At 43.2% G+C, this 27,501-nt stretch overlaps 1 protein-coding gene across 11 annotated transcripts in view; it reads left to right on the plus strand.

Moving 5' to 3' along the window:
- LOC111251442 (uncharacterized) overlaps nucleotides 1-27,501 on the plus strand; it is a 62,360-nt gene that overhangs the window by 31,802 nt on the left and 3,057 nt on the right. For all 11 annotated transcript variants that reach the window (XM_086989827.1, XM_022808012.2, XM_086989829.1 and 8 more), the window contains 4 exons: nucleotides 15,732-15,946; nucleotides 18,215-18,383; nucleotides 24,403-24,668; nucleotides 25,038-25,321. In XM_086989827.1, the coding sequence (XP_086845953.1) occupies nucleotides 15,732-15,946; nucleotides 18,215-18,383; nucleotides 24,403-24,668; nucleotides 25,038-25,321 (934 nt within the window). The remainder of the gene's footprint in view (nucleotides 1-15,731; nucleotides 15,947-18,214; nucleotides 18,384-24,402; nucleotides 24,669-25,037; nucleotides 25,322-27,501) is intronic.

Below are 27,501 nucleotides of genomic sequence, written 5' to 3' on the forward strand. Positions count from 1 at the left end.
AAAAGTATAAAATATACGTAATATATTACGAAACCCGACAGGACTTCTCGGTTAGCGTTTGCGAATTACCGAATTATTATTTATATTTATCCATGTAGATCTGAAATAAACCTTTCGAAAGCGATGTTAGATAAAACAATTCGTACTTCTACATTTAGCAAGAATTCCATGTATCTATGCATCAGATATTCATTTATGACTGACTGATCTCAGATCTTTGATTGAATCGTTCTTATACCGTTTTCTAAACTTCGCCCTACATAGGTCGACACATGGTCTTCGGCGTCTATCAGCCCTTTATCTACAGTTGTGGGCGCATTGTCGATGAAGTGCCATATGTTGTTAAAATGCACGATAGTTACTTCTGACTGTGAGCTATCACCTCTGATTTCTTTATGCTGTCCCGGATATGTGGAGTGTCGGTATTAATGTAGCAAAAAATCATACAAAGCAATATAGGGCAAATATGGAAGTGCAAACCTCCGTAGTCTTGTAGTAACTGTGCCAACATTCACATTACTAATAGTAGTTCTAAATGTGGAAGCGTTTGAGAAAATAAGACGCGAGACCATGTCATCCATTTATCCATTGGCATTAGCGCAAAAACGGTCTCAGCTATACGAAATATTAAAAAATAAGATCTATGTTTTGAGCGAAGCAAAGATTGTTAGCTGAGACAATTGTTTGTAAGTTGAAAGAAGTTACATCGATAGTAACAGTCAGTCGAGCATCTGTGCGTAGATGCGTACGAATATGTATGTGTAATTTCTTGCGGCTGTCCGGCAAACTACGATATCAGCTCACAGTCGTATTGTAGATAACGTTTACTCGTAGATACTGACACTTAGAGGAGCGAAGTAGTCTGCTTCTGAAAAACGTTGTCAGGTCAGTCATTTTCGCGCAGTGTCTTGAGAAGTTTATCTCTCAAGCATTTCATTCGCTCTTTTCGTGGATGGCAGGCAACGCCGCTACGATTCGTCCACGAGTAAAGCGCCGCAGCGCCGGCGTGGCTAGACAATGGAACGCGTATATGGAAGCGCTTAACAGGGCGTAATACTAGCACAAGTCGCTAGCTAGCTTCTAGCTATCAATAGTTCATAAATTTGCGTACGCCACAGATCCCTACGAACTTTAGAGAAGACAGGAAAAGATATGACGGTTGTTACCTCCCGATACGATGAATTATGACTATGAGCAATGGAACAAGTGGAAAATATCAGGCTGTTATTGCCTGTCATGAACTTATTTCACACGGTGGCGGCAAAGAGTAAACGTAATCTGAAGTAAAACTCGAATTTGCTATGACTAGCCGCTCAACCGTGTTAGTGAAATTTTTCTGTCTAGATGCATTGAGGTAACGTTCAGTCAATGTAATTGGCTTGTGAGGACTTAACTATTCAGCCGTGTCGCCGATCGCGCGCGACAATTTGAATTTTATCTCACTCTACTGCCGCAAGACCATACCTCAATCAGCTATAGCTATAGAACCGCAAAAACGGGTTTGCCTAATCCTAAAAGGGACAGGTAATAGTAACCACCTTAAAACGTCAACATAAAACATAAAAACACGTTGATTAAGAAGATCGCATTGGAGGGCATCGCTGGTTTGTTCTTGCTGATCTTTCGCTTCAACAATGTGCTCGTTCAACCATATCGCTATCTATACTACCATATATAAAAAAGCACAGAACAAACGTAATGAACGAAGGAACAAAGAAGCGTAGTAAAGTGTAATGGTCTAGAGCATATGTGTCCTGAAACGAGAACCGACCTCAGTTTGATATGTTCGTAGCAGGTAGAATGAAACACAGCGCTGTGATGGAAAGCTGAGCTGAAGTTACCCTTTTGCTTGTTGATTAACTGCAACAAAACTGCTCACCATCAGCATCGGACCCGTGTGTTAAAAGCGTGGTAGCCGTTTGCCAGGTATTGCCAATCATCGTACCTGAAGTCGTAAGCATGTATTGAGTCCCACGATCAAGCTATCGCGTCGCGAAGAGGCCGCGCGCATTGACCGACAATGCAGTTAATCATGGGTTAATTCCAAACTAAACATTACTATCAACTGATATCATTGGTACACAGTCATCAAAGATAAGCATTGAACACACGTAAATCGCGTGAATGAGAAAAAAAGGCTGTCTTCCTTCTTCACCGTTTTGCCTCTCGTGTCTTCTTAGCCAAGAAACGACAATCAGCCGCCAGCTTCTAACGATGAACAGAACCGGCCGCTCATTTACAGTACGACCATTGCTGCTGCTGCTGCTGCTACTTTAGCTTCTGCAGGGGGACAAGTGTTATATCAAGAAATCGCCGAAAAGCGACATCGTCATACGAGCGCGAGCATTTACAACGACGCCGAGAAACGCGACAAGCATACGAGAGGGACTATTCGAATGCACCCCTGGCTTGTTTCTAGTGGATCCAGTAGTTCCTGACTGCTACCATGAGCATGTGACTGAATTGCTTTGTTTCTGATCCTTCATAACTTTTCATGCAATCGAAACGAGGTGTGAGACAGGAGAACGACACGTTTTACGCCACTTATCGTGCTCCTCCTGGCAATGTTCATTTTGGTAGACATTCGTTTTATTCCTTCGCCCCCTCGGTCTCTTAGCTTTTTGCGCCTTTTATTTTGCTGTTATTTCCGAAAAAGCCAGCTACATATTATGGAAAAGACAAGAAATAAAACAGACACAACTTTGCAACGATGTAATCGACCCAATCAATCGATGGCCATATCATCTGTTATATTGCCGACGTGATAAGCATGACGAGAAATAGAGCAAAAGAAACACCACAAAAATCTGAACTCAACAGAATTGATACAATCCGGCGATTTAGTCGGCTTTATCGGCCGACAGCCAAGCGTTTTCTGGCCGTTTTCGGCTTGTGCTGATGATAATCGGAACGGCGGCGGCGGCGGCGGCGGCAACAGTAGTGCGGTACTAGAGATGGTACTTGATATATAGACCCTTACACACACGCAAATGGAGGAAAATTTGACGTATTTCTCTTCTGGGTCCATCCAAATACGTTCGTCATTTGAAACGCTTGCCATTGTTTAAGGTTCTTGTTAACGTTTCGATTGGACTACAGAATGAGAAAACATCCCCTTGTAGCCGTTGCTGGCTGATATGCTTATTATACAACAGTTATTAGTAGCCTCTATTACGTATGACTCCACACATCTTGCCGTCTCAGTCTGAAACTGTCTTTTCCAGTTCTGACCAGAAATTCAATTTAATTGCAAAAATTATACTGACCAACAGCGCGTACGTGCAGATAGATCCATGTGCATGATTTTTTGTGTAACATGGTACCACTGACAGGCACCACTGACAAGAGGACATAGGCACTAAGCGTACTCTTAAATGTACTACATTTGCAGGCTGCCCAGGAGGCTGCGCAACTCTATGGAAGATAGGCGTCAAAGATTGGCACTTTTAAATATCTGTAATTCATTTATAAAATACCTAATTATTACTCCTTCTAAATACGTATTTAAATAACGAGGTTTCTTTCAGTGCAAACAGTAAACAGAATGTGGCTTAGAAAATGATTCGACTCAGGTATTGCTTAGGGTTGGACGTGCTCGGTTTTATCTTTTACTTTTTTTTGTACCTATTTTTTGTGTTTTTTGGGGGAGGGGGGAGAGGGGAGGGGAGGGGGGTAAACGCCACTATTTGAGTGTGAAATTACAGAAAAAAAAAAGTGTATTGCACGCGGTATTTCTTTTGCAGACGTCAGTATTTGGTCATTGGCCGATCGACTAGGCTGTGCAATGTCCTGAACGAACTATTGATTTTCTCTACTGGAATAGCTATCTCTAATCGCTCATCAAGCGTATGTCATTATAAGGCGGAGCCAAAATATCCGAGATAATGCCAAATTATCCTCGGGCGCATCGTGCATCAAACAAGTACCGGCAGATATAATTGAAGCTGTTAGAATAATATGAGTAATGACGACGATACAGTATACGTGGACGCTGTTGTATACATACGTCCATGTCGGCATATCTAGCTGGTGGTAAAGGCTTCGCTTGCAGTTAAACAAACACGAAATGGCCGTAAACGATGCAATTTTTCCACTACCAAAAAGGAGGCATATTGAACATGTATATATATATATATTGTAAGTTCCACTTAAGTTGGAGCTTAGGCACCTCTGGGTGTAACAAGCAAGGCTGACGTATCGATGTACCTGGCAATCATAAGACTCTCAATTATATTAAAACATTACGCCCGAACGAAACTAGACTCTGTGTATCATCACGATTTTTCGCCGGTCGGTTAGAAATTTGAACGTTGTAGCAAAAGCGTTGTGGGCATATATCGCCTTGCAAAAGAGTTTGTACTGGGTATATTGTTCAAAACTGAACGGTACACACATTTATTTAAGCCGGGCATAATCTTGTCGCTTCAATTAAATACCCTATTAACTAACGTTGAAACGTCTTGGGAGAAAAAAAAAAACTATTCAATATGCAATGACAGGTGTTGTTTTTGCTACTCTTGGCGATGATATTGATTCGGTGATATTGCCTATTGCAGCTTCTGACAAAGTGATTCGCTTGGCAACTATCACTACATTGTATTACGTATTAGAGCCACTATATAGGCCTTTTATTTTGTTTTTCTGCAACTTTTTCGCGTTGATTCTGATCGTATCCGCCCCTTCGACGCTTTCCAATCTCCTGGGTGTTAGAGGTTATCGATTGTAATGATTCAACTGGCAGCTATAGCGCGAAGATATATCGAGGAAGAACTGTTGATGGCTGATCATGTTTATCTCGGCGACGAAAACGACACAATGTAAAAATCGTTCATTGGTCGTCTTTTTATCGAACCGAAGATGAATAGGACAAGAACACTTCGTTTGTTAGAAATATAATGAACCGTCTCGAATAGGATATTCTAACAAAGTAATCACTTTGATATCGAGCGGCTATAAACAAGAACGGTTAAATTAGTTAGGTGCCGCAATAACACAATGAAACTAGACACACAGATGCATCTAACAGTTACACGATGATGATAATAATAAGAATTATTATTATATGTAAATGTTCTATGTGTTCTCCTATAGAACTGGAATAGTCGAACTAGGCGAGTCCTGATATGTTTTGGTTAAAAATCTAGCAGACGATGATTGAACAGCGACACCTAACGGGCAATTGTGCCAAATACTTCACATATATTTAGTTAATTCTACTAAAAATTTGTGAAATTGGACTTCGTACTGGAACTGATACTGGCCACGGCGGCACTCACGGAGTAACGGCTAATGCCACGTTCTATTTGCACAATAAATGGAGATAGTTAGGTTTTTCTTCAGTTAAGAATTCGGCGTATCAGGAACAGCAAAGAAGTTACATTTGTATTTTGTGTTCATCAATCAGAGGTTCTTCTGTAGACAGCGCCTGAGAGCTGTTACGTTTACGTTCGTACTCTTCATCGAATCTCATATTCTTCGTCGGTTTCGATGCGAAGCTCCGTATGCCTAATAATTGCAAAACTATTAATATAAGACCGCGTGAATGCTTTCCCTGCCTACGGCTCTTAATTATTGACCGCTAATATGTACGCATACGTTGTCAGCACAGTCTTTCTTACGGGGAAAGGAATCACGTAACGCCTAAGTGGGTGTCACGGCACTGAAACAGCATGACCCAATGGTTACCACGATGTAATATTGAATAAATAACACGCGTTACATAAACACATGGACAGCTTATGGAGGGTCGCTTTTATCTAATGCGTTCCGAACATCAACAGCTCGTCCCGACGCATTCTGAGTTCGTCAGGAGAGACAGCGCCTCATCAGCAACGGAAAACAACAACGGAGCGACATAAAAAAACATCTAGGGCCAACCCGATATTTCCTTTTCGTCTTGTTACTGTTTGGCCTAGTATGGTTTTTCTGTGAGAACAAAGGCTATACGGTTGACTCTGCCTTAACTATAGTGCATATGTGTATCTGTATATTTAAGCGAAGACCACCCAAATCTGGCCGAAGCCTCGCGTTGCCCGAATTCGCTATTTGATTGTAGTAGAATCATCGAGTCTGTGATCCGACTACTACTATACCCCGCCAAAATTCATAGCTACTGCCAATCTTGAGCGTTAGCGCCCGATGACCTTCCCGTCTCGTGCGTCACTTGCTCATAATAGTGATGGTAGTTACAATGATGATACTGGCGTCAACATGTATATATTCATGTTATAATTAACACGTTCGTTTCATTTGCCATGGTCGTCGACACTCATCCAACTACCGCTGCCCGAGCGCGCGAAGTAACAAAAAAGAGCAATATTTATGGCTTATAACGTTAAATGACTTTGCCGCTGCTGCTATTATTTGGTATTCAGCGACAGAAAGGAGTCCATGGTCCACGTTCCGATGATCTCTATATGAGGCATGGTATCTGTGCTTGTTGGTCTTCTCGAGAAATGCTGACATGTTCCACATCTAGAGGGCAAATTTATGTTTCTTACGAAGGAAGAAAGACGGCTGACGTAAGGGCGAAAACTAGCAGTCTCTCTGTTGTATGATGCGAGTCGTATGGTAGTTTTTGCCGTCTGTGTGTGAGCCGGCTGGGCTGGTTGGTCTCATTTTAGCCTTCTCATTTTTCCTCATCCAGCTCCCGGACGCTGCCAACAACGACGCCGGCAACTCTAGGTCGAGCTGACGCAACGGTTTTGTCTTCATCGCTTATACTATTACAACTATTGCTACTTTTACCAGTTCTATTCTATCTAAATGATCATATCACTTGTCTGCCTGGCTGGTCAAATATTTAGCTCAAAGTCAAGAATCTACCGCGGTTTCTGCGCCGGCAGTCGAACTAGATAGGATATTCAATGGTGAAATTGAGTGTCAACGTCAGTTATCTACTGTATAGACCTTCTATAGATTAGGGACGATAGTAATACTATGATAGCTAGGTAGTTAAGGCTATTTGAATAGGCTTAATATGTCCATTTGTTGAGTTATTTGACCAGCGCAAGATTCTGCTAGAGTTTATCACTGGCTGTTATAAGCAGTAGCTGCCACCGAACTCAGTAAGCGTCGTTGGTTCACCGTTACATGCATCCGTGTGTACTGCTTGCCCATCAATGCATGTTTGAGGATTAGGCGTGCCGTCAGTCGCTGAAATTTTGATTGTTAATGATAATTTTGAAATTTTCGAATGGAATCAGCCGAAAGCAGCTTCCCTCCATCTTTTCCTTCGCCCACTGCCGCGTAAGGCCTGAGACGGCCTAGTGTGAACCAGGTCCGTAAGCGAGGCTGTCTATTAGTCACGTGTGCGATAAATACAAGCGTGCTTCAAAGCGCCATCGTTTCGGCAGATGATTAATAATAATAATAAGTAAAAATAGCATTAGTCTAGCTCGTTGCACCGCTAGACACGAACTGTTGTGTGAAATACTCAATCAATGTTTTATCAATTAGACCATCTACTTTATTTAGCAGTCGGAAGCTATAAATCGTGAAACGTGTATTTGCTCGTGTGGTGACCCTCAAACAACAAGTGATGAGACTACTGTTACTTGTAGGTACAAAGTATAATGGGCGAAGTTGAAGTTAGCCCTCGAAGAGCAACTACAAGTTACTCAATGAATAGGCATGGCATTCTTGCGGATAGAACAATTTTGAACACGCGGCAAGCATGTGCAGCTAGACGAAACGAGTGAAAAGTACACGATTAGAACGTTTCCGTTTTGAATCGTTCGTCGTTAGAGGATGCTCGGCTCCTCTGTGCTTCGAATTCATGCAAACGTGCGTATACACGTGCCTGTGCTTAGAGAGTGTCGTATCACCGCAACCATTATTATCAAACTAACACGCCGTCAAGCGGGTGCGCCTGAACCGTTACCTAATGAGGCCTATTAAGTGGCTGGTTATCCGTCGTCACCAATAAACAGGAAGTATCACGATTTATCAAAATTTGACAAATTTTTTTAATTATCAGGAAAACGAAACCAATCTCCTACATGGGTCATAATTAATAACCGCTCGCCTCACAGCAGCTGTTCATACTCCGGCTAGATCCTCTACGATATGTGATGCCGGCATCCAAAGGTTCTGCTGTCACTGACGGGCATGAATTTGGGTGTGCCTTTGATGATGTAGTGATAACAGGCAGAGCAGACGATCCGGCTATTAATGGAGACAGAAACGAGCGGAGGAGCAGCAAGATGGCGAGGGCTGTATATATTACAGAAGATACTGTGCCCACTACTTTATTGTCTATTTATCATAGTCCCGAATCGCATATCCCCTGAAGGACATACGTAAGGTCGCATCCCATCATCGTCTCCGCTGTGCCGGTAGTGGTGGCAAATATAATTTATGCATATTTTTATGGAATGGCGATCGAGTATCTCGTCACTGGCGATATAAACAGTATAAAAGTGTGCACATAGTAACTAAGCGGATTAATTCGAGTTGATTCCCTTACTTGGATGCAACCTTGTATGGTCCAAAATTGAGTGCTGTGCACCCAACTTTACAAGTACTAAATGAGACTTAAGGCATTACAGGATAATGACTTAGGGTTTACGGTCCTGCGAATAGGAACATTGTCACTTAGCGCTGCCTTTGGATCAGGTGATACAAAATGTGCGTACATTTATCTGTCTTTTTACTAATCGACCTATTCTACAATCGACTGAAACTAGTAACGGTTCTCGATCGCTCAGTCGCTGGCAATCATCCACTGAGAGAAACCTTTCAACAGGACTAAGATATATTTGTAGTATAGCTACGAACGTCGTCTTAGCACTCGCTTGTTTCCATCTGTTTAACTCGAAAGCATGACTGTTTCATAATATATTTCTAACCCGTTTAGTATGTGTCATTTCGGATGTCTTCTGATCGATGGTATGGCAGCAGCTGTCAAATTTCCACCAAATGAGTGACATTACGTGCAGAATTAAAGGGGAAACGACAATCCGTTTGTTGACATTAAATCTTTTCTAAAATTTTCGTGAAACGCAAAAATTTCCACAGACGTAAAAAGAATGGGAGAAAAGTTAGAATTCAGTGTAAAAACTGGAGAAGTAGTTGCTTGGCTGTCACAAGCTAGAAGAAGTAATAGTGGTAGTACATTATCGTAGCATAAACCAACAACATCTTTCTATAGGTCTGTCTGTCTGACCGAAACACATCGTGCGCCCAACTATGATGAGGTGCGAAGACAGCGCGAAGAAATATGCGACCACTGTAGGCATCACCGCGGCCGCCGACAAGCAAAGTTCGTTGAAGGTTTTTTGCCTTTTCATGGAGCTGCTATTATTGCTACGCCTGTCCCCTTTGAGTTGTGCTCAGGGTGCATCATTCCTCGATAACAAAGGCGCATCAGACGACGTGAAGCTAGTCGACATGTATATTGGTCGGTGGTGACTTCCAACAAACCCGCTTTCGTTCGTTCATGTCATCCACGTTGCCTAATTCCCCAACATCACGCCGTTGCGGCACCAGTAGAAGCAAAGAAGCTAGCGACACATTAGAGCGTGTGTATGCGCCCGTTTTGATTTTTCTGACGTGTTAAAGGGAATCATGAGGTTCAGTTCCACAGCCCACTTCCCCCTTCCCTCAAACAGACCCGAGTCGGCTTGAACGTGAGGCATGTTGGCGCAGTTAGCACCCTAACGATTCGGGAGCATAAAGCAGCTGGCATCAGGAAAAATACGCACACACAAATGCAAACATCAAACAGTGTTGTCGATGGTCATGTTGGCCCCTGAGCCGACCTGCGGATATCAAACATTCAAATAATTTAGTCGTAGAGTCTATTTAGTTTTTTTTTTTTTTCTTATTTAGTGTAGATGCTGCAGCTGTAGCAACAATGACGAACACAGACGAAGTCGAAGGGTCGTTTCGCTTATGGAGCGCTGAGATTTTTCAGGGTGGCGCGACAAACATTTGACGTCGTGGTTGAGGAGTTACAAGATGCTGCCAACTACAACGAAAAAACTATGGGCCAATTTTTTCCCTATTTCCACAGCTCCGTTTCAGGCAGCCTGGTATTGTAGGTCAGAGTTCCCTGGCCGCGAGTTGAGCCCTTGCATCATTTCTTCACCTCTCATCGTATCATCACGCTACACGTAGAGTGCAATGACCATATCCACTAGGGAGGCCAGGAGAAAATATTTCTCAATGGTCTCTAGCCTTAAGTGCTCTGGCAAATGAATCGTTGTCGATTCTTCACTTTTGCATCTTACTGATGTCTTTCGTCTTGTTGGCTTCCCTACCGACAGACGTTGTCTGTGAAATTTCTGATTGGCTTTGGTAATGGCCATTACATGCATCGGTATATCAAAAGCACGAAGAAGGCTTCAATCTTCAATTGGTTGCCAAGCCGAACAACTACATATTCATGGCCACGAAGCGACTCAAACGCTGATCTACCTTCCCAAAACGAAGTAGCACGTCGTGGTTAAATATAAATCACCCCATGATCATCTCGTGGGTGGCGTTCGTTGAAGGCCACGTAGCGCTCCCAAAAAATCTGAGAAATACAACGAGCTGAAAGCGATGAGGGTCGCTTGAATTGATGTCAAGTGAAGCCCCTTAATAGTGATAGAAGAAGTTCAACTTCTTGCCGAACAAACAGTAGGTTCATTTATAATTGCTATAATCGACCGAATACCAAACAAACAAGTCTACTGTACACATCCCTTTGCCTTAAAGATAGGACAATTAAATGTAGTGTTAAAGAGCAACGTAATAGGAAAAGAGTATGTTAAAAATCAATCTCTCAAGCTTGCGACTAGAGAAATGAGGGCGCTTTTCCATAAATTAGATCTAATTAAAGCGGTTACCTATGAATTTAGTTCACAGCAATGGATTTGCTTCTCGAAGACTATTCACATGTAACTCTAGGTCGCCTTAAATTTCTAATTTGTCGCTTTGGCCTCATTCTTATTCGCTAAGTGGAATATTGGCTAATCTAGTGAAAACCAGATAATATTACACGGCAAGATTGTGCCGGTTATCAGAAGTTTGACGGAAATTTTATGGCAGAAAAGAGAAGAAACTGGATCGACCCAATTAGACAATGGGCTATTGACGCTTAATCATCGTTCACTGAAGCGGGCTAGATACCTTGGTCCTTCTCAAGTGAATAGGACAAAGAGGCAGCGGTGTTAGAGCCTACGACTAGTTAAAGATGACAGTCGCATCAAAAGCGGTATACTGTGTTTTTTCCTCTCCACCAGCACTATGGCTCTCTGCTCACTCAAAGGGGGCATATTTCTTCGAAAATAGAAGAATCATATCTTACCGGCTCCGCAGGCGTTTTCCGCGGTTGGTAATTGTTCCGGCCCCTTTGCCTTCACTACATATGCACGTTTGCAACTGAGCCTGTCCTCAGGCAGCTGTTGTGCAGCGCCTCAAGCAGTAGCGGTGGCGGTCGTGATGGTGAGGAAGGGATTTTTTCAGTGCCTCATGTCCTTCCTTCACTTTTGTTTGAACCTTCGGTTGTCATCTTTGCAACGCGTCGTGCTGAAGCAATTAGTTAGTCGAGTGCGTAACCCGAAGTATTTCCACCACAAACCGAAGTGCAAGTGTGTAGCACAACGCAGATGTGTGTCACTGAGCCTGTTAAGTCAGCGTCGTCACTTCCATAAGCAGCCATAATGTATCTGTAAAATGAACATACGCTCGCTACAAGCTGAAGCACATATCCACGAAAGATATGTGGTATCGCTCTGTTGGTGTTTCCGAGGAAAACCTACAAATCCTACTAGTACTACTGTTTCGGCTACTGCTACCGCCACAACTGGGGTGTGTTGGAAGGTTCGATAACTGGAAGGGAGACAAGTGCCCTTTCTGCTACTGCTGCTACAACTCGTGTAGCAGCGGAAAATCTCGGAAGCATATCCGGGATCAGAAGAACAGAATCAGTCGAGTATCGACGAGTGGGGTTAGGGGGAGAGATGTCTGGTAGCGGACGAACAGGGCACAAAAAAGGGGATATACAGCTATAGTAGCGGACAAGTAAGCGATATAGCAAGCGACAAGACATGGAGACACAGGGACAAGGAGACGGAGCTGGACGGAGGCCCAGTACTTAGATCGTAGTCGCCTTAGCAGACGACAGACCCGATATCTTCTCGATTGCTCCTTCGGTGTCCCTGCCTCCACTCAAGTCGATGTTTGCCGTCGATCGTTTGATGTTGTAGGAGCAACGCCTGTAGTCTGTGGCGTTTTTGTGTCAGACCGTCTAAGTTCTTCTACCAGGCTACTACTGCTTCTACTACTGCCACCAAAATCCTTGTTCCTTGTCGTCTTAGTCTGACCTCCCCATCCCTCTCCCAACGCTCCCAAAAAGTATCTACGAATCGGTGAGTGTACAAGCACTGCTTCAACTGTGGAAGATATTACAACCGGCGAGAAAGAGGCGGGGCTGTTGTACGGAGTGCAAGCAGTACAGGGCGAGCATGAGAAGGAAAAGCGGCAGTGGATGTAGGTCACTGCACTGCGCAAAAGAACAGGAGAAACGGCAAAGCCAAGCGAACCTATCGAAACCAGGACACCACGGACACCATCTTTCCGTAGCAATCAGCAGACGACAATTCCACCAAGTGTTTTGGAGCGGGAGACACCTCTTCTGTGAAGATGAAGTGTCAGGGATCAAAAATGCTCAGCGCTCGAAAACACCTTTACACAGGTTAGAGATCAAGCCCGACTGGACTGCTGCTACTATTAGCCGTAACCGTATCGGTCTTTAATTTTCTAGAAGGTTTTCCGAGGGTAAGCAGTGCAACAAAAAATATGAAGAGAAGAAAGATCGGTACGAGGCAAACAGACAAATGTTAAGCAAAACCTTGCGATATAGAGCAGTACGTAAATGCGATGTGCCAAATTGGCCTAAATGCGATTGAGGGAACATGCCTGCACGGATGTTGAAAAAAGGCAAAGAAAAAGCAGAAAGCGGATCACCTGTATAGGCTTGCATGACAATGATTTTAGAACCGCAGTCCGTAATCACCAACTTGCGTATGTCGATGTAGGGGACTGCTGGATTATAGAAGAAGCTAGAGGAACGATGCCATACAATGCGAAAGGCGTCTGCATTCTAGTATTATCCGGCTTGTTGAAATAAACATATACAATTCTGTTAAAGAAGCTACATAGTTAAAACGATGTGTAGCCAAACAAGCATCGTTTCCACACTGCAGAGCAGTTATAGTGAGATGTTGTTTAGTGTTTAGAGAATATGTAGATTTGGTGCAAATTGCGACGAGTACAAGAGTTATTAAAGCACCAGCGACTCAAGTCCTGTTTAAGTCAATAGATGGTCCTGATAGGCACAGTACAGGCGCCATGCAGTATAAGATACGTGTTAAGGCTTAGCGCTATCTTCTATCCGATTGCAACAAAGCGAAAGCATTTCCCGTATAGACCCCAAAACGATTAAATTCGAATGCCCAATTAACATTCATCAAGTAGGATGGATGTGCTTCGACGATAATGTCCGTAGACGTCACGCCATCATGACAACGGCGGTCGTACTAAAAGAATGACTTGCGTGATTTTTACGCAGCCCTCATCCAGCTACACATGTTTGTGTCCGGTTGCCTGGCCCTTGCGACAGAGCCGCGTCCATTGCTGCCATTAAACAAACGATTGTCACTTGCTCCCACGCGGGCGATGGCGAAAACAAAAACACGTGGACGCGTTTTGCCCCGCACTCATTCGCCAAATCTGCCCTCCGATCTTTCACTGCCGTGCGTCAACGTGTGTGCCTTTCACACCACCCAGACGCCGATCAAAAGGCTTTAATAAGCGTCGCTTGAGGACACGCACCACAAAAGCACCGTTCAGAACAGAATAAAAATACTTCCGTAGGACGATCGTTAAAAAGAACAACAAACAGTGAACTGCCTCTTCTTTTTTTTGATTATTTATTGACTTTGTTTAAGTCATCATTTGTCATTGTCATCATCGTTAGAAGGAACACCATCATCAATGTATAGGCACAAGTATATATATACACTTTATAGTGTACGTATGTATGTAGGTACTGCTATTTGTGAGCTAAACGAATAACAACTAAGTTTAAGTTCCGTTTAACCCATTTTACATGGCCATAATGGTATATCCATCCATGACGGTAGATCGACCGTTGTATGGGCTCTAATTCCACACTAAAGTTAGCCGGCGTCAATAAATTGAATGATGATGTCCGTGTTTTTTCTATAACCGTTTAAGAACTGACAGTTATTTTATTCGAGGTTCTTATTTAATAAAAGGTAAATTGAGTTTTCTACTGCCTACACTATAATTAGACCTGCAATATATTTTGGTGGGTGGCAGAAGAGCCTTGCGGGCCAAGGCAAAATGCAGGTCATTTCGTATGCTAACTAAAAACATACAATTATGTAACTATTGACGTGTACACATTTTCCTGTAACACTTCGAAACACCGCCTCGTCATTCTGTATTATATACGGACATTTACGGATATATATGACTAACGACGCATAGCCGACTCACAAAGCTACCTCTCGTTTGCCATTTAGTACCAGATAATAGTGATGCTTGTAATTTAATCGACGGCTTTAACAATCATGCCTTGCCTTTGATTAATTTTTCCTAACAATAGGTACAATGTATACGTTCGCTTTGGCATGTTTGTCGAAGGTTCGCTTCTCTTACTGACGCCGGCAATTATCAAATAGCCAATAAGAAGTAGCGCCCGGCGCTCACGTAGAGCCACTTGTGTCTTTTTGTCATAGTTAACGCTTATCGCCTGTTGGACGACAGTCCGTCTGTACGCGTTAGTTTGTTTGCGCCTCCCTCCCTTAACATCGTTCCTCTTGTCCTGTGTTTATTCTATTAACTGCAAAAACAAAATGTCTTAGCGCCTTCTACCTGACAATTAGCCCACATCGTTCCGTTGCATTGGCACAGCAACACCTGTGTGCATGCAAAACTTTCCAGTAGATGCATGCTTGCCCCACTTTAATATTGTTCATGCCGTCAGAGTTGCCGTCGAAGCTTTACCTGCGGACACGAATTCACTATCTGTAGGAATATGGATGATACTCGATCCCCTGGCTTTTCGCCATTCGTTTGGAGCTCAAAACTGCGAGGCTGCTGTTTTCTCAGGCGATTATATTCCACGTACGCGGCATATGGTGGCGTAGGGCACAAGAGGGCGGAATCAAATGAAAGTTGAAACTGCGGAGGATAGGTACCTTCATTTCCCCTCCGTCAGCTGTTTAAAAAAAGCCGCTAAAGGCACGACAACTCGATGTATCGCGTACAAGCAAAAAAAAACTATCGCTTGTTTTCCTTCCGGTCGCTGTTGTTTTTGCTACAGCGTTAACTAATGCGGCTAATTAAATTATAATAATAGATGTTTATGTAGTAAGCGGCCAAAACACACGAAAAACACAATATCGAATGCTGCTATATTTTAGTGAGTAGACAACGCGTGTTCCGTCAAACGGCCCATTTTGTCCTCAGGTTCCAATGGGCATTTAGTAAATATTGTCCCTAAGTGTTCGCAGTCTGGTTGCTTTCGTATATTGCGATTCGTAGAACGTTTTCCACAGCCAAGTCAATAGATTCACTTGTAACACTGCTCAATTGTTTGTTCAGTAGGTCATTCGAGTTTACGAAGAATACGGTTAGAAGTACTGATAAGTTTCTGTGGTCTATTTGCCTATTGATCCCATCGTCAACAGCATAATACCTCTATTACGTTACAGGTGAGTTCCACCGCCCTCACCCGAAGTGCAAGTGGGACTAGGCCAAAGACAGACATGGCGGACGGTTTGGAGGCGTGGAGAAATCTCTCCCAAAGTAGCGGCTCTGCTGCTGCTGCTAGCTATGCTCATCTGGGAGCCCGGACAGCGGCACAAAGCTTTCCACCAGGATTTGACCCTACAACAGCGGGAGCCCTAGCAGGATATTCCTTTCCAGGGTAAGTGCTCCAGCGAAGGATGTTTTCGATTCAAGTGGAATACTAAGCTTACCGATTCATGTATATAACAGGTTAGAATTGTTGCCTATGAATTCCCACATAAGTTAGCTAGAATTAAAATGAGCTCAGATCGTTTGGAGGGACCCTGTATCAAAGTACCAGTTCAATTCCTACGATCGTCTTTCTGCTCCAGTGTTGTCATCAAGGAGACGAGGCTATTGATGGTAGTTAGAATATGCGGATGTACGTAATGCGTTAGGCTATTTGAGATAAAATAGTAGGATAACGTCCGGCCTATTCGTTGACAGTCCACTCCGTGTGCTATTATATTCACATAATAAATATTAGTATTGTTTACTAGTGTATCTATAAAAGGAGCGTTTCGCGAGGACGAGGATAAGACTAGGCCGATGATTCCACAGTTAGTGAGATGGTCAGGTCAACGAAGTGATCGGCTGCATCAATAATCCCTTTTCTTAATGAATCAACTAAAACAACTGACTTGTAGGTCTGGGAACAAAAGAATATCTCTTTTACAGTTAGACAGAATCCGCTGAACGACTGATCTCGCTAAATTAAGATAGGGTAGACGGTCGATCTGTGATTTATTAAAGGCCTATAGAATATTAAATTATTCAGAAATGCAGCTGATGTTACAATAGAAGGCGGCATCGTGTGCCTGTCATTTGCACGCTAGTCCACACGTCGTACCGTATCAACTGGATATTTGCTTTCCTCGTTTTTCACGAATTGCACCACAATGGCCTGCACGCCTCAAAGTTGATCTTCTATTACACACCGACATTTAGAAACAGCCAGAACAAGTCTGCAGCCCGACTACGTCCTGTGGTGATGAAGTGTCCCGTTTTAGTAGGTTAAGGTTATTGTATGTAACTTTATTTATTTTGCCTTTGTCGAGCAAAGCTGCGGAGCTCTGGTATTAGAAGTGCGAGGTCGCTTTGGCATATTTTTGCTTTCTTAGAAGAAAGAATGAATGATTTTTCCTTATCGGACAGTATCAGTAATAAACACGTATCAAAAACAGAAACTTTTAGCTGAACCATGATCTGTGTATTAATATAATAACGCCTAGGTTTCGTCCACCAGTATCGGCAGCAGTATACTACTCACTTCGGTTACACAATAGCAAGCTTCGTTAGAAGTAGGATTGTCGAAGCTCGTGCCAACCGTTCAGCAATCACCACAGAGTATGGTACGCTGCTTATAAGCGAACCGTATCACTACCATGACGAAGCGATATGTAGCTTCTGTTGTTAATGAAGCTAGAGGCTTGCTACTGTCCTGGTATCGAACGAAGAAGGGCACTGCTGGTTCGGGGACACTGCATACAACCAGGAGAAGCCCAGACGCCAAGGAGGGTAGGAAGCATCGATTCAAACAGACATACTGCAGAAAACGTGTAAACCTATCAGGAAATGGCTTGGCCTAACGTGGGTTGTACAGCGAAAGGGAGGTGCCGAGTGGCCCTAATCCCGGTTCATGTAATTGCAAATATTTATACAAAGCCATACCTATATATCGCGTCATCTGCTGCTGCAGCTAGTACTACTATTACTCTTACTTCTACTACTATGATTGCGGTCTCGCACCGTCCCTGGCACCATGCGCATCTGTGTCAGGCGTATTTATCACAATTAATTCATAACGGTACATACAGGCAAGATGCAGGTGGTGCCAAAGGCAAAACGACAGAAAGCGCTGGGGCAATCGCGACGGCGACAAAATAATATATACCCTTCCTTTCGACTTGTTCAACTTTTGAAAAGCTGGTCATAATTATTTGTTAAGGTCTTGCTAGCTCACAATTAGAATCATGCTGGGTGAACCCATATGGCTAGCAGTGCTTCTGTCCTGTCTGAGTGAATTTACTTTCTAGATCTAAACGGGTAGAAGTGTATGCTCGGTCTACTTTGAAACGATGAATACCTGTGAGCAAAACTTGCAACCTTTCAATCGTCCTTTTTGGAAGTTTGATAGAAATTCTTAGAGGCGCAGCCGAATCAGCTATTACAAAAATCAAACCCCTATGCCTGCTATTCGTCTGGGGTTTACCGCGCCTTCAGATACGACTAACACTGGGTAAACAATGATGGCGAACAACCCAACTCACAACCGATTCTTCTTTGAATTATTCCAAAGAGTACACACAGTCATTTGGTTTTTTTTATTTTTGTAGAGATCTTTTTGCTACGAACAACATATTTTTTGAGAAATTTTATGCTAATTTTGCCCTTTACTTTTCCACAGATTGGGCGCTTTGGGCGGCATGGATCTGAATGGCGCCCGACGGAAGAATGCAACCCGCGAAACGACCAGTACGCTAAAAGCATGGCTAAACGAGCACCGCAAGAATCCATACCCCACCAAAGGAGAGAAGATCATGCTTGCTATTATTACCAGGATGACCCTGACTCAGGTAGTTTTCATAAATTGCTCCTGAATATATAAAATACCATGCAGAGCGTTCACAGCTGCTCGTACGCACTTATGGATCTTAATCGTAGTCTAGGTTCCAATCGCAACAAGTGGTTTCTAAAAATATTCGAATCTAATTTAATGAGGTACTCTAATTTATAATAAATGCCCCCACCCTTTCGTTTTCATGGGTATATCATCTTTAAAATTATTCACCGCGCGTAGTTGATTTATTTCGATTATAAGACGTACAAAAATACCGCGGACTCTTCTTGGGTTCATTACGAACGCAGTATCGAAGTATAAAAAAACCTTGTAGCGGTGCTCAATTACCAGGTATACAGCTGGCAAAAAGTATGCCGAAAAACGTTTCTTCCATGTAGCATTTCGGCGCGGCAATGAAGCCTGCGGCACGTAAAGAAGCCGCGTTGGCTCTTCGTTACTTGTAGCTAAAACCGATATTTAAGAAAGACCAACCAAACTCCCATTAAGGAGCGATCCGTCATTTTTATCAAATCTATTAATCGCCTCCATCTCGGTGTTGCTGTGGATTCGAATCATGAGTACCGACAAAACCTCTGACCGAAAGTTGGTGAACCAAATATGGAAAGAGAGCTTCGGACGCGTCGGCAACGTCGCAGGCCCTAACGATGCATACACATAGCATTTATTTCGTAGCCTTTATAGACAGTAATAAACGTGCAATGTCGCAATACTGACGTTCGAAAGATAACGAGATATTTTTAAAGTCACTTCATGCTTTATTATGTTACCTAACTGTTCAAAAGTTATGGCTTTCAAAGTTTGCTGTTAGTGAGCTGGTGTCGAGAGTATAATCGCGTAAATAAAAAAGAAAGAGACTTTTCGAATTAAATCAGCTTTAAACAACATTCGAGTCGTTCAAAAAATGCGTGAGATAAATCGCTTGAGTACAGGTCGGGATAAACGGATTCAGAAGAAAAACCGTGTTCGGGTTCGAAAATCAGCGCTCGGTGGAGAAGTTTTTATGCCGCAACGGTATGGAAATTTATCGGAGGTTGGTAAAAACATCAGGTGAAAGGGCCTGAAACGCTCGAATTGTGCAAATGTTTCAATAGTGGAGCTCGGAGCATCAAAGACCAGCGAATAGGTGACTTGAAATGTCGGAACCCAAAGGACATGAACGTATTTTCACAATCCAGGAGATCTGTCACGAAAGCAGCGTTAGAGTCTAGGCTAGCTAAAACTGACACTTCACGCGTAACGCGTTACCGAATTATAACCCAAATACTGAAACAACGGAAACAGGTTCTGCAGTGAATTAACCCCGTGGCAGTTAGAATTGTGTGTAGCGTATTCCACGTGCAATTTGCGGAATTGTAGTTGATGTAAAATCCGTCTGAAGCGTACGATCGCCATAGACGAGCTATGGTTCAGTCTTTTCCGCTAGCCGAAGAGGGACCAGGTGAGATAGTATAGGCCCAAGAGAACCATCATGTTCAGCCGCAGTGTTGACTAAATTCGGACGTAAGGTCATTGCAATACTTACAGGGGCATTTGCTACTACGAAAATAACACAATGAATGCAATCCTTATCTCGAGTTCTTTATGGCGATCCAAAACGCACGGTCTAGTTACTTGATGAAACGCCAAGAGAACTTATCGCCATGCCTCTATTGTTTCCTGGTTAAAGAAAAGGAGTACCTAACGTCGGCTGAAACCCGCTGATTTCTTCGATCAAAGCCCGTATTACAAGAGGACGTCCTATGTCTTATGAGAATATCGTCATTCTAGCCTAATTGGCAGAAGAGTTACTTGATCTCAAGGTCCGCTGGATTAGCGTGTAGCAGCATAGTGTAGAGACGCTTACCTGATCTTATTTATCTGAATTAAAATGATCTGAATTAAAAACGACCATTTTCGAAGTATGCGTTACCGTAGACTATCCAAGTCTTACTTCATAAGCAAAAAACAACTATAGATACCGCTCATTTTATTAGTCAAATAGAACAATTAGTAGTAATAATAGGGCGACTGCTGAGCAGTATCTTTGTTCCTAATTTTCCATCAAGTTTTCCACTATCACCCCAAATCAATAATCGATCATCATATCGCACGTGTCAGATGACCATAAATAATACGATACAATATCACCGTGTAATATTATTCAATACAAGCAATGTTTTTAATGCATTTTTATACTTCACCTAATGCGGAACTGGGGTTCATTGAAAATGTCTATCGGATGCACTAACAGCGCCATCAACGGACGGAGAGAAACCAGTAGCAGGGGGCAACCTTGAAGGGTGTTCAACGCCGTCCGTTTTGGGTCTGCGTCGCAACAGAAATGGATTGATAATACAGTGACGTTGTACTTTCCCTCCCAAATTGGAGAACCCGACTATGTTCCCCGAATGATAAATGACACCCACTTTATGGGCTGCGATGTAACTCCGAACCCCTGTGATTCTTCTCCCACCAACGGTCTCTCACGCGACATTCGTCCCGACAGATTCGGGTATCGGTGTCCATGACCAAGACAAGAACATTCAGTGAGGCTTGATGGGCGACCCCGGTGTCTCGTGGCCAATACTTGCCCATTGGTCCTCGCGATTACTGAACCCATCATATGGGAAACGATTCCAATTGAGTCGTCGTTCGCAATCATCGAGTGTAACAAACAAGGTTGCTTGCGCAAAAGAAAAGCTTGTAGTGTTCGATACAAGAAACACGAAGGACATGGTATTGCACTCACTGATGGGTCTACTGATCGGAGCCGCTTGGGCTCTTCGGAGTGGAATGAAGTTGACTGCTATCATGTTTGGCCTATGGCAATTACGGAGCAGCTGAAACTGCGTCGATCTATTAAATATATGTATATTTATGTAAGAATGCCGAATTCAACCTACAAATATTACTGCTATGCGAACCGCATCCATTTGTCTATGACAGACACATTCGTTATATCTATACCTTTTAGTAGTAAAGATAAGCGATTGGCGGAAAGTGCATAGTACCCTAGTGTTAGGTTGCGGGTAGAACAAAAATATAGCTGATTGTGCTTGCCCCTTTTTGAAACTCTTCAGTACATCGTTAGGAATTAACCTTAAATAAATATCAAAAAGTAATATGACGCTGAGGAACGTTTACGAATTTCCCAACTGTGTCATTATATATTTAGTTCATAGGTACTTTACTAGATCCAACTGCAACATCCATCGCCAGATCAACATAGCGGAACGTTGTCAACTATTATCCGTATGCCTTGTCAGAGGGCATCATTGATATGAATGAAAAAGGAATTGCCCACCTTCGGAGTGTCAACCGAGTTCTAAAAGCTCGGGGATAATGGTCACATAAAAGAACACTGCGTAGTTTAAGATGGAGAACGTGACCCCTCTTCATTGAGTATCCTTAGTAATTGCCTAGAGCTATGGTCTAAGTTAGCTTTGCTACGTCGAAGGGAGTACGTTGAGGTATCCGATAGAAGAGGAACATATTGAACCTTGAATGGCCCTCCATGGTAGTTCCAGACAAGACAATTTCAATGTGTGCAGAAACTCGTGCTTAGCGTCCTATACACATGTGTAAGTCCCATACATATCTGCCAATACCTGCATTCTAGTCATCAACCACTGAGAATCGCTATCCAATATGGCGATCACAATTCATTAATCGTTATACTGTACAGGAAGTAGCTGTAAGTATGATGATACAAAATATACGAATTGTGCTATTAGATGCACAGTTGTCATAGTAAACAATGCCGAGTCTTTCTTGGGGTCTCTCTGAAGCTGAGGTGAAAGTTGAACACCGCAATCATGGCGGCTGCCTTCAGAAATCAATTTGAATTCCCCTCACAATTTCCATGCACAGGCATGCTCTGCAAATAGAAATCACTGATTACTAAGTCATCACGCGTCAAATAGTTACGTTCTTAGCTTAAACGGGTTTCAAAGCATGGCTATGAGATACTACAGTTTGCTAACCAAGAACCAGCTATAATACGTGCAGTTGTAGACAACAATGCCATTAATATATATCTGCAAGAGTAAGGCTTAAAATATCTAATTCTAAGTGGTATATTGTTGTTGTTATCTCGGTACTTAACATGAGTAATGGCATATATGATAATAATATACTAGATAAGACAGTCCTGTACTTGAAAAATTGTATTCCTCATCTTTCGCATGCCTGCTAACATTGAACGTCCCTTACCTCGCTTCGAACCCATGTTTTCATCCCGCGTTAAGCACTCTGGCGATCGCAATAGACTGATATCAGTGAAGTCTGGTCCTGATTGAGCATAGGAACGATTCAGCGGTCACAATGAAAATGATAGAAAAGTGTGCACGCTATTTACGTGCAGTCACGGCTTTTTTAGAGTATTTAAGTGCGTAAGTTAGCAGGAATGTACAACACCGACCAAAGGGGACGATTAACGTTTTTATCAGATAACTTGCGTATAACGTTAGGCGGGAAAAAGTTACTCGTGAAAAAAATAAATACAACAAGTTTCGTCGAAAACAAATAATCAGTTCAATGATCGTGGCGTTATTTTCTAAAAGCATTATTTCAGGATATCAATTACGAACGACCATACAGAACAGGACGACGTTGTCGCACACGTATGTGCATATATACATTGTGTGAATGTACAATTTTTCATACTAAAATTAATTAGTTATAATAAATGCAGAAATTGGAAAATGCTGGTGCGCTTTCGGTGAGAATAAAAAGCCATGTTTACCAAGTGCACCAATGCAATACGTGGACTAAACACAGAACAGCTCATTACGGGAAAGGTTGGACCTTCCGTATTTGCGTTTATTAGAGATAATAGTCTTTCTCGTATCAATCTGAAAGAACTGCACACCGTTTGTGGTGCGATCATACTCGCAACGATCATACTAAGTCTACGATAGGTGGTGGTTGTATACAGGGTGTAACAAACATTACGAAGTGGCGCTTTTCTTTTTTCTACTTTTCGAAATCTCGGACCGGACACTTGTAGTGAGCCACAGAAGCCTAGTAAACCTGAACGGTTTGCGGATATGAGCTCCTCGCCAGACTACAGCAGCTTTCCGTATAGACTTGAAATCGGTGCTAGTTCTACTAGCAGAGACACCGAAAAGAAAATGTCAAACTCGAAAGTGAGTCCCGTCAAAGGACCCCTACGAAGGTGAATTGCAAAAGGTTGGTAAAAGTCAACCCATTTCAATACGCACGAGTATAAGCACCTGGGTTTAGTATCTATGAAAATGCCATACCGACTCGCCTCGACGAAATGAATGCGGTGAAAAAAGCAATGGACAAATAAATGGCTGTGGCGTAATTTAAGAAATTGAGGTACAGAAATTTAGAGACGCTTGCTCGCTTTTGGTGGCAGTTACAACAATGACCCATTCCTGCGCTGAAGTGTGACTCACATTGAAGAACAATGACAATAGGAGACGGCCACCTCAGTGGGACGCAACTCGACCCGTGGGGCATAGTCCTAAAAGAAACGTACAGTCACAAAAAGCTTACGATATCTATTTGGTAGCCTTTTGAGTCCTGGTTGCCGATCACGGCTGAAATGTACTCTTAACAACTGGATGTGGTGATGAGAAAACTTCGCATTAGGCAGTCAAGATAAGTGAACGGAGGTAAACCGCCCAACGCTCGATTTTACATCGCAAAATATATGATGGCAAAAATGCATGAGTTAGTTACAGTTCGAGATTTTCTTACTCACCAGACGTTACTCTCGTCATAAACAGTTTGTTTACATTTTCAACAGCTTCCTAATAGTAAATTTACTTGAACATTATCAACATAACGTCGAAATTGCCCCTTGAAATCTCATTGCTTCTCATACTGCTAACTTCCACGTTAGCGGGGCACGTAAGTTACCATTCGAGTGGTGGAAGAAGGTGCATATTGTGATCAAACATGAAAGAACTAAGTCTACGAAAGGGTTGCAAAGAGAGTGCTAATTCAAGTTTCATACAAAACGTGCAATACAATCCTATTTATATACACCATATTAACTTCTATAGGTGTCCACGTGGTTTGCGAACGCGCGACGTCGACTTAAAAAAGAAAATAAAATGACTTGGTCTCCAAGAAATCGCGGAGAAGAAGATGATGATGACGATGACGATATTATGGAAAGCAATTCCTCAATGAAGGATGACAATCCTCATCAGCACCAGCAGTACCATCACCTCGGTAACCGGAGCAGCGAGGGAGAAAACGATGATGCCCATGATCCCTCTACTGCCCGAAGACATCGAACGGACGCTGCCGCCAACAATCAGAACAGGTCAGCACGCTGCCAGTAATATCATCATATCGTTATATTGCTTGCAGCGTACATACAGACACATGAAAGGCAGGATCACAAACGACGAGACAAATGAATGACTCACAATTGGTTAGAGTGCTTGTGTGTTATGGTACGGAGAATTGATGTGTCAGAACAGCCTGTACTAAAGTCTATGTAAATGGCTCTACAAGTGATAGCTTTCGCTGTAGGGGCTGCTTCGGTTTGCGCATGTGCAAACGCTGAGTTTTTAGCTCCATCGTCCTGTAACATGTTAAACAAAAGAAGGAACTGTTACCCTCGTCAGTTATATTCAGCTTATGTCTGACATAGGTCGGCTCATAATGAATGTATTAATTTGCGTTTCAGAGCTCGTTTGATGGCCGCCGAAGAAATGGCTAAAAGGAGTGAGCAGCTTGCGCAACTGATGGCATCGTCTGGTCTCCCACCACCGCCACATCCCGCCTCGTTACTCTCGATGGGTGCTATAGCCGCCAGTATGGGGGCAAATATGAGCGCGACTGGTGGGCCGATGAATGCTCACATGGCACACGTCCATTCATTGCTGCAGCTTCGAGCAACTCAGCAGCATCGCGAGGAACAGCTCCAGCGTCAGCAACAACAAAATAACCGAGACGAAAAGAGTGATGAAGGTTAATGTAGACAGATGTTTGCGGAAATTTTTTGCTAACATCTACTTCCAGATAAAAGATTGCATTCTTAATCACATCTACATCGACCTGCTATGCCAAATCACGCCAAAATTCATGAACTTTTTTTTGTTTGCCTAAAAACGGGATCATTTGATTAAGGCACTAAATATACCTAGGTACTTTCCACGGCTAGAATGTTCCTTACTTAGTAGATCTGCGAGAGTTTTCTTGAATGCCCGCCTCTGTGTGTCGTTTCTCGGTTGTATTATATATTACGGTCAACCATTTGAAATGTATAGCAGGCCGCGTTTGGTAGACTGGCTCCATAACGGCACTACCAATAATACCAGGCTTCACTTACCTACCTAGAAAAGTTAAGGGAAATGGTAAGGATGCATTTACGAACGGGGGGTGGCGATGAATGCAAATGTGCTGCCGTTCCTCCTACCTCTCAGAAGTAGTGCTACTTCTCGTTCTGTTGTCGCAACCATCCCAACGTGTACCGCTGGCTACATACTTGTCTGTCTGGTGCTTTTAGCCAGCACTGTGCTGCTATATAGACCACAGTTGAGTACTATCGAACCCCCACACGTGGGCAAAAGAGAGGCAAGGACCCCGAATTGCAGTGTAGCACAACTAGAGGCATGAACTTACACTCAAGAAGGGGCAAGCTGTTTATCCCTCAAGAAGTCACTTAGTCTTTCGCACATTGGCTTCCTCTGGGGAGCCAGACAGACCACTGTGATGTCTGTCTACCACGACGGTGGTAGTAAGTTGAACTCAGTGGTAGGGGCTGTACTATATGGTGCTATGAAGTGTTATGCCGCGATGCCTCTGGGAGGACCTATACGATACACAGTGCAATCCGGATGCTCTGACGGAGGAAAATGGCGTAAGAAGTGGTGGAAACTACTCCTTACCCATCTTTCTGCTGCTGCTCTAGCAGTGGTTCTGCGGTAGCAAGCCGAGGCTAGCCGACGATGCATGTCTAGGGACACACCGCGGCTCACTTGCGATCTATGATCCCATCCATAAATAAACCTCGGTGGTCAGCGAACATATACACAGAAAGACTCTGCACAGATATATTTCGGAAAGATAGGAGCCCACTTGACGGGGAGCCAAGGGCTGTTGGTGGACAACACGAGGACGGGCCGGAAGCGAGACAATTTTTGGAGAACACCTCGATCTTTGGTAGGAGAAAGGACACCAGCTTTCGACGTGTGTCTTCGATGCAGACCCTTGCTTCAATCCTCGTTGATACAGCCCAAATAAATAGGGTGACCATGTCATTTCTCATCGAGTTGTGCATACACGGATTCTTTTCGAAAAGCATGCTCAGAGCACAGAGAAATCAACTCCGTGTATATGTTTAGAATAAACTGCATCTACAGATTTAATAGGTGCTCTCGCAGTTCACTGTCCTAGATCGTATTCCGATCTTTGAGCATTACATGGCTGTTTTACACGTCTGTAACATAAGCATATATGGCCATATGTATAAATAATGAATGATGCGAACTGCCTCACTACGTAACACATATATTTCTCTCTAAATAAAGAACTACTTGATAATCCAGCCGATGTGTCTATTCGAAACCCAGTCCGTTTTAGAGTACTACGAATGAACGAAGAGTTTGTTGGTCATAATGTGACTACGGTGCTTATAAAGTGAAGCAATGGAGTTTACATAGCTCGGGTTCGACAGCGCACCAGCGGCGACTTCCTTCGGTCTCCTACCATTTCTTTAAGGCTCAATCTTTGTCGAGTTTCACTTTGCGGGAGCCAACGGGAGTGAGGAAAGCTGCTAGGAAGTAACGTGGAATAGCAGAGGGTGCGGAGTCGTAGAATAATAATAATAATAATAATACGAGCACTCCTGTTGTCTCTTTACTTCTCCCACTTAGCGATGGCAAGCAATCGCCGTAGCTTTAGCTAGTGGCGGTGTCGACGCCTAGTGGCAAGCGACAGTTGCGTTTACTGGCCCATAGCGTCCGTGCCCATCGGCTTTCTTTACTGCTTGAGCTCTTGGCACAATCGATTCCGCCGAGTCTGCTAGCTCCGGCGAACAGTAACGTTGCTGTGAGAGTTATTGAGCTTCAAGTCGCGCTACCCAAGTGCCGAGGTCCACCAGGATCAGGCCGACTGGCCAAGCCTCCGGATACTTCCCATGACCGTAC

The sequence above is a fragment of the Varroa destructor genome, unplaced genomic scaffold, assembly GCF_002443255.2.
Source record: "Varroa destructor unplaced genomic scaffold, Vdes_3.0 BEIS01000005.1, whole genome shotgun sequence".
Classification (NCBI taxonomy): domain Eukaryota; kingdom Metazoa; phylum Arthropoda; class Arachnida; order Mesostigmata; family Varroidae; genus Varroa; species Varroa destructor.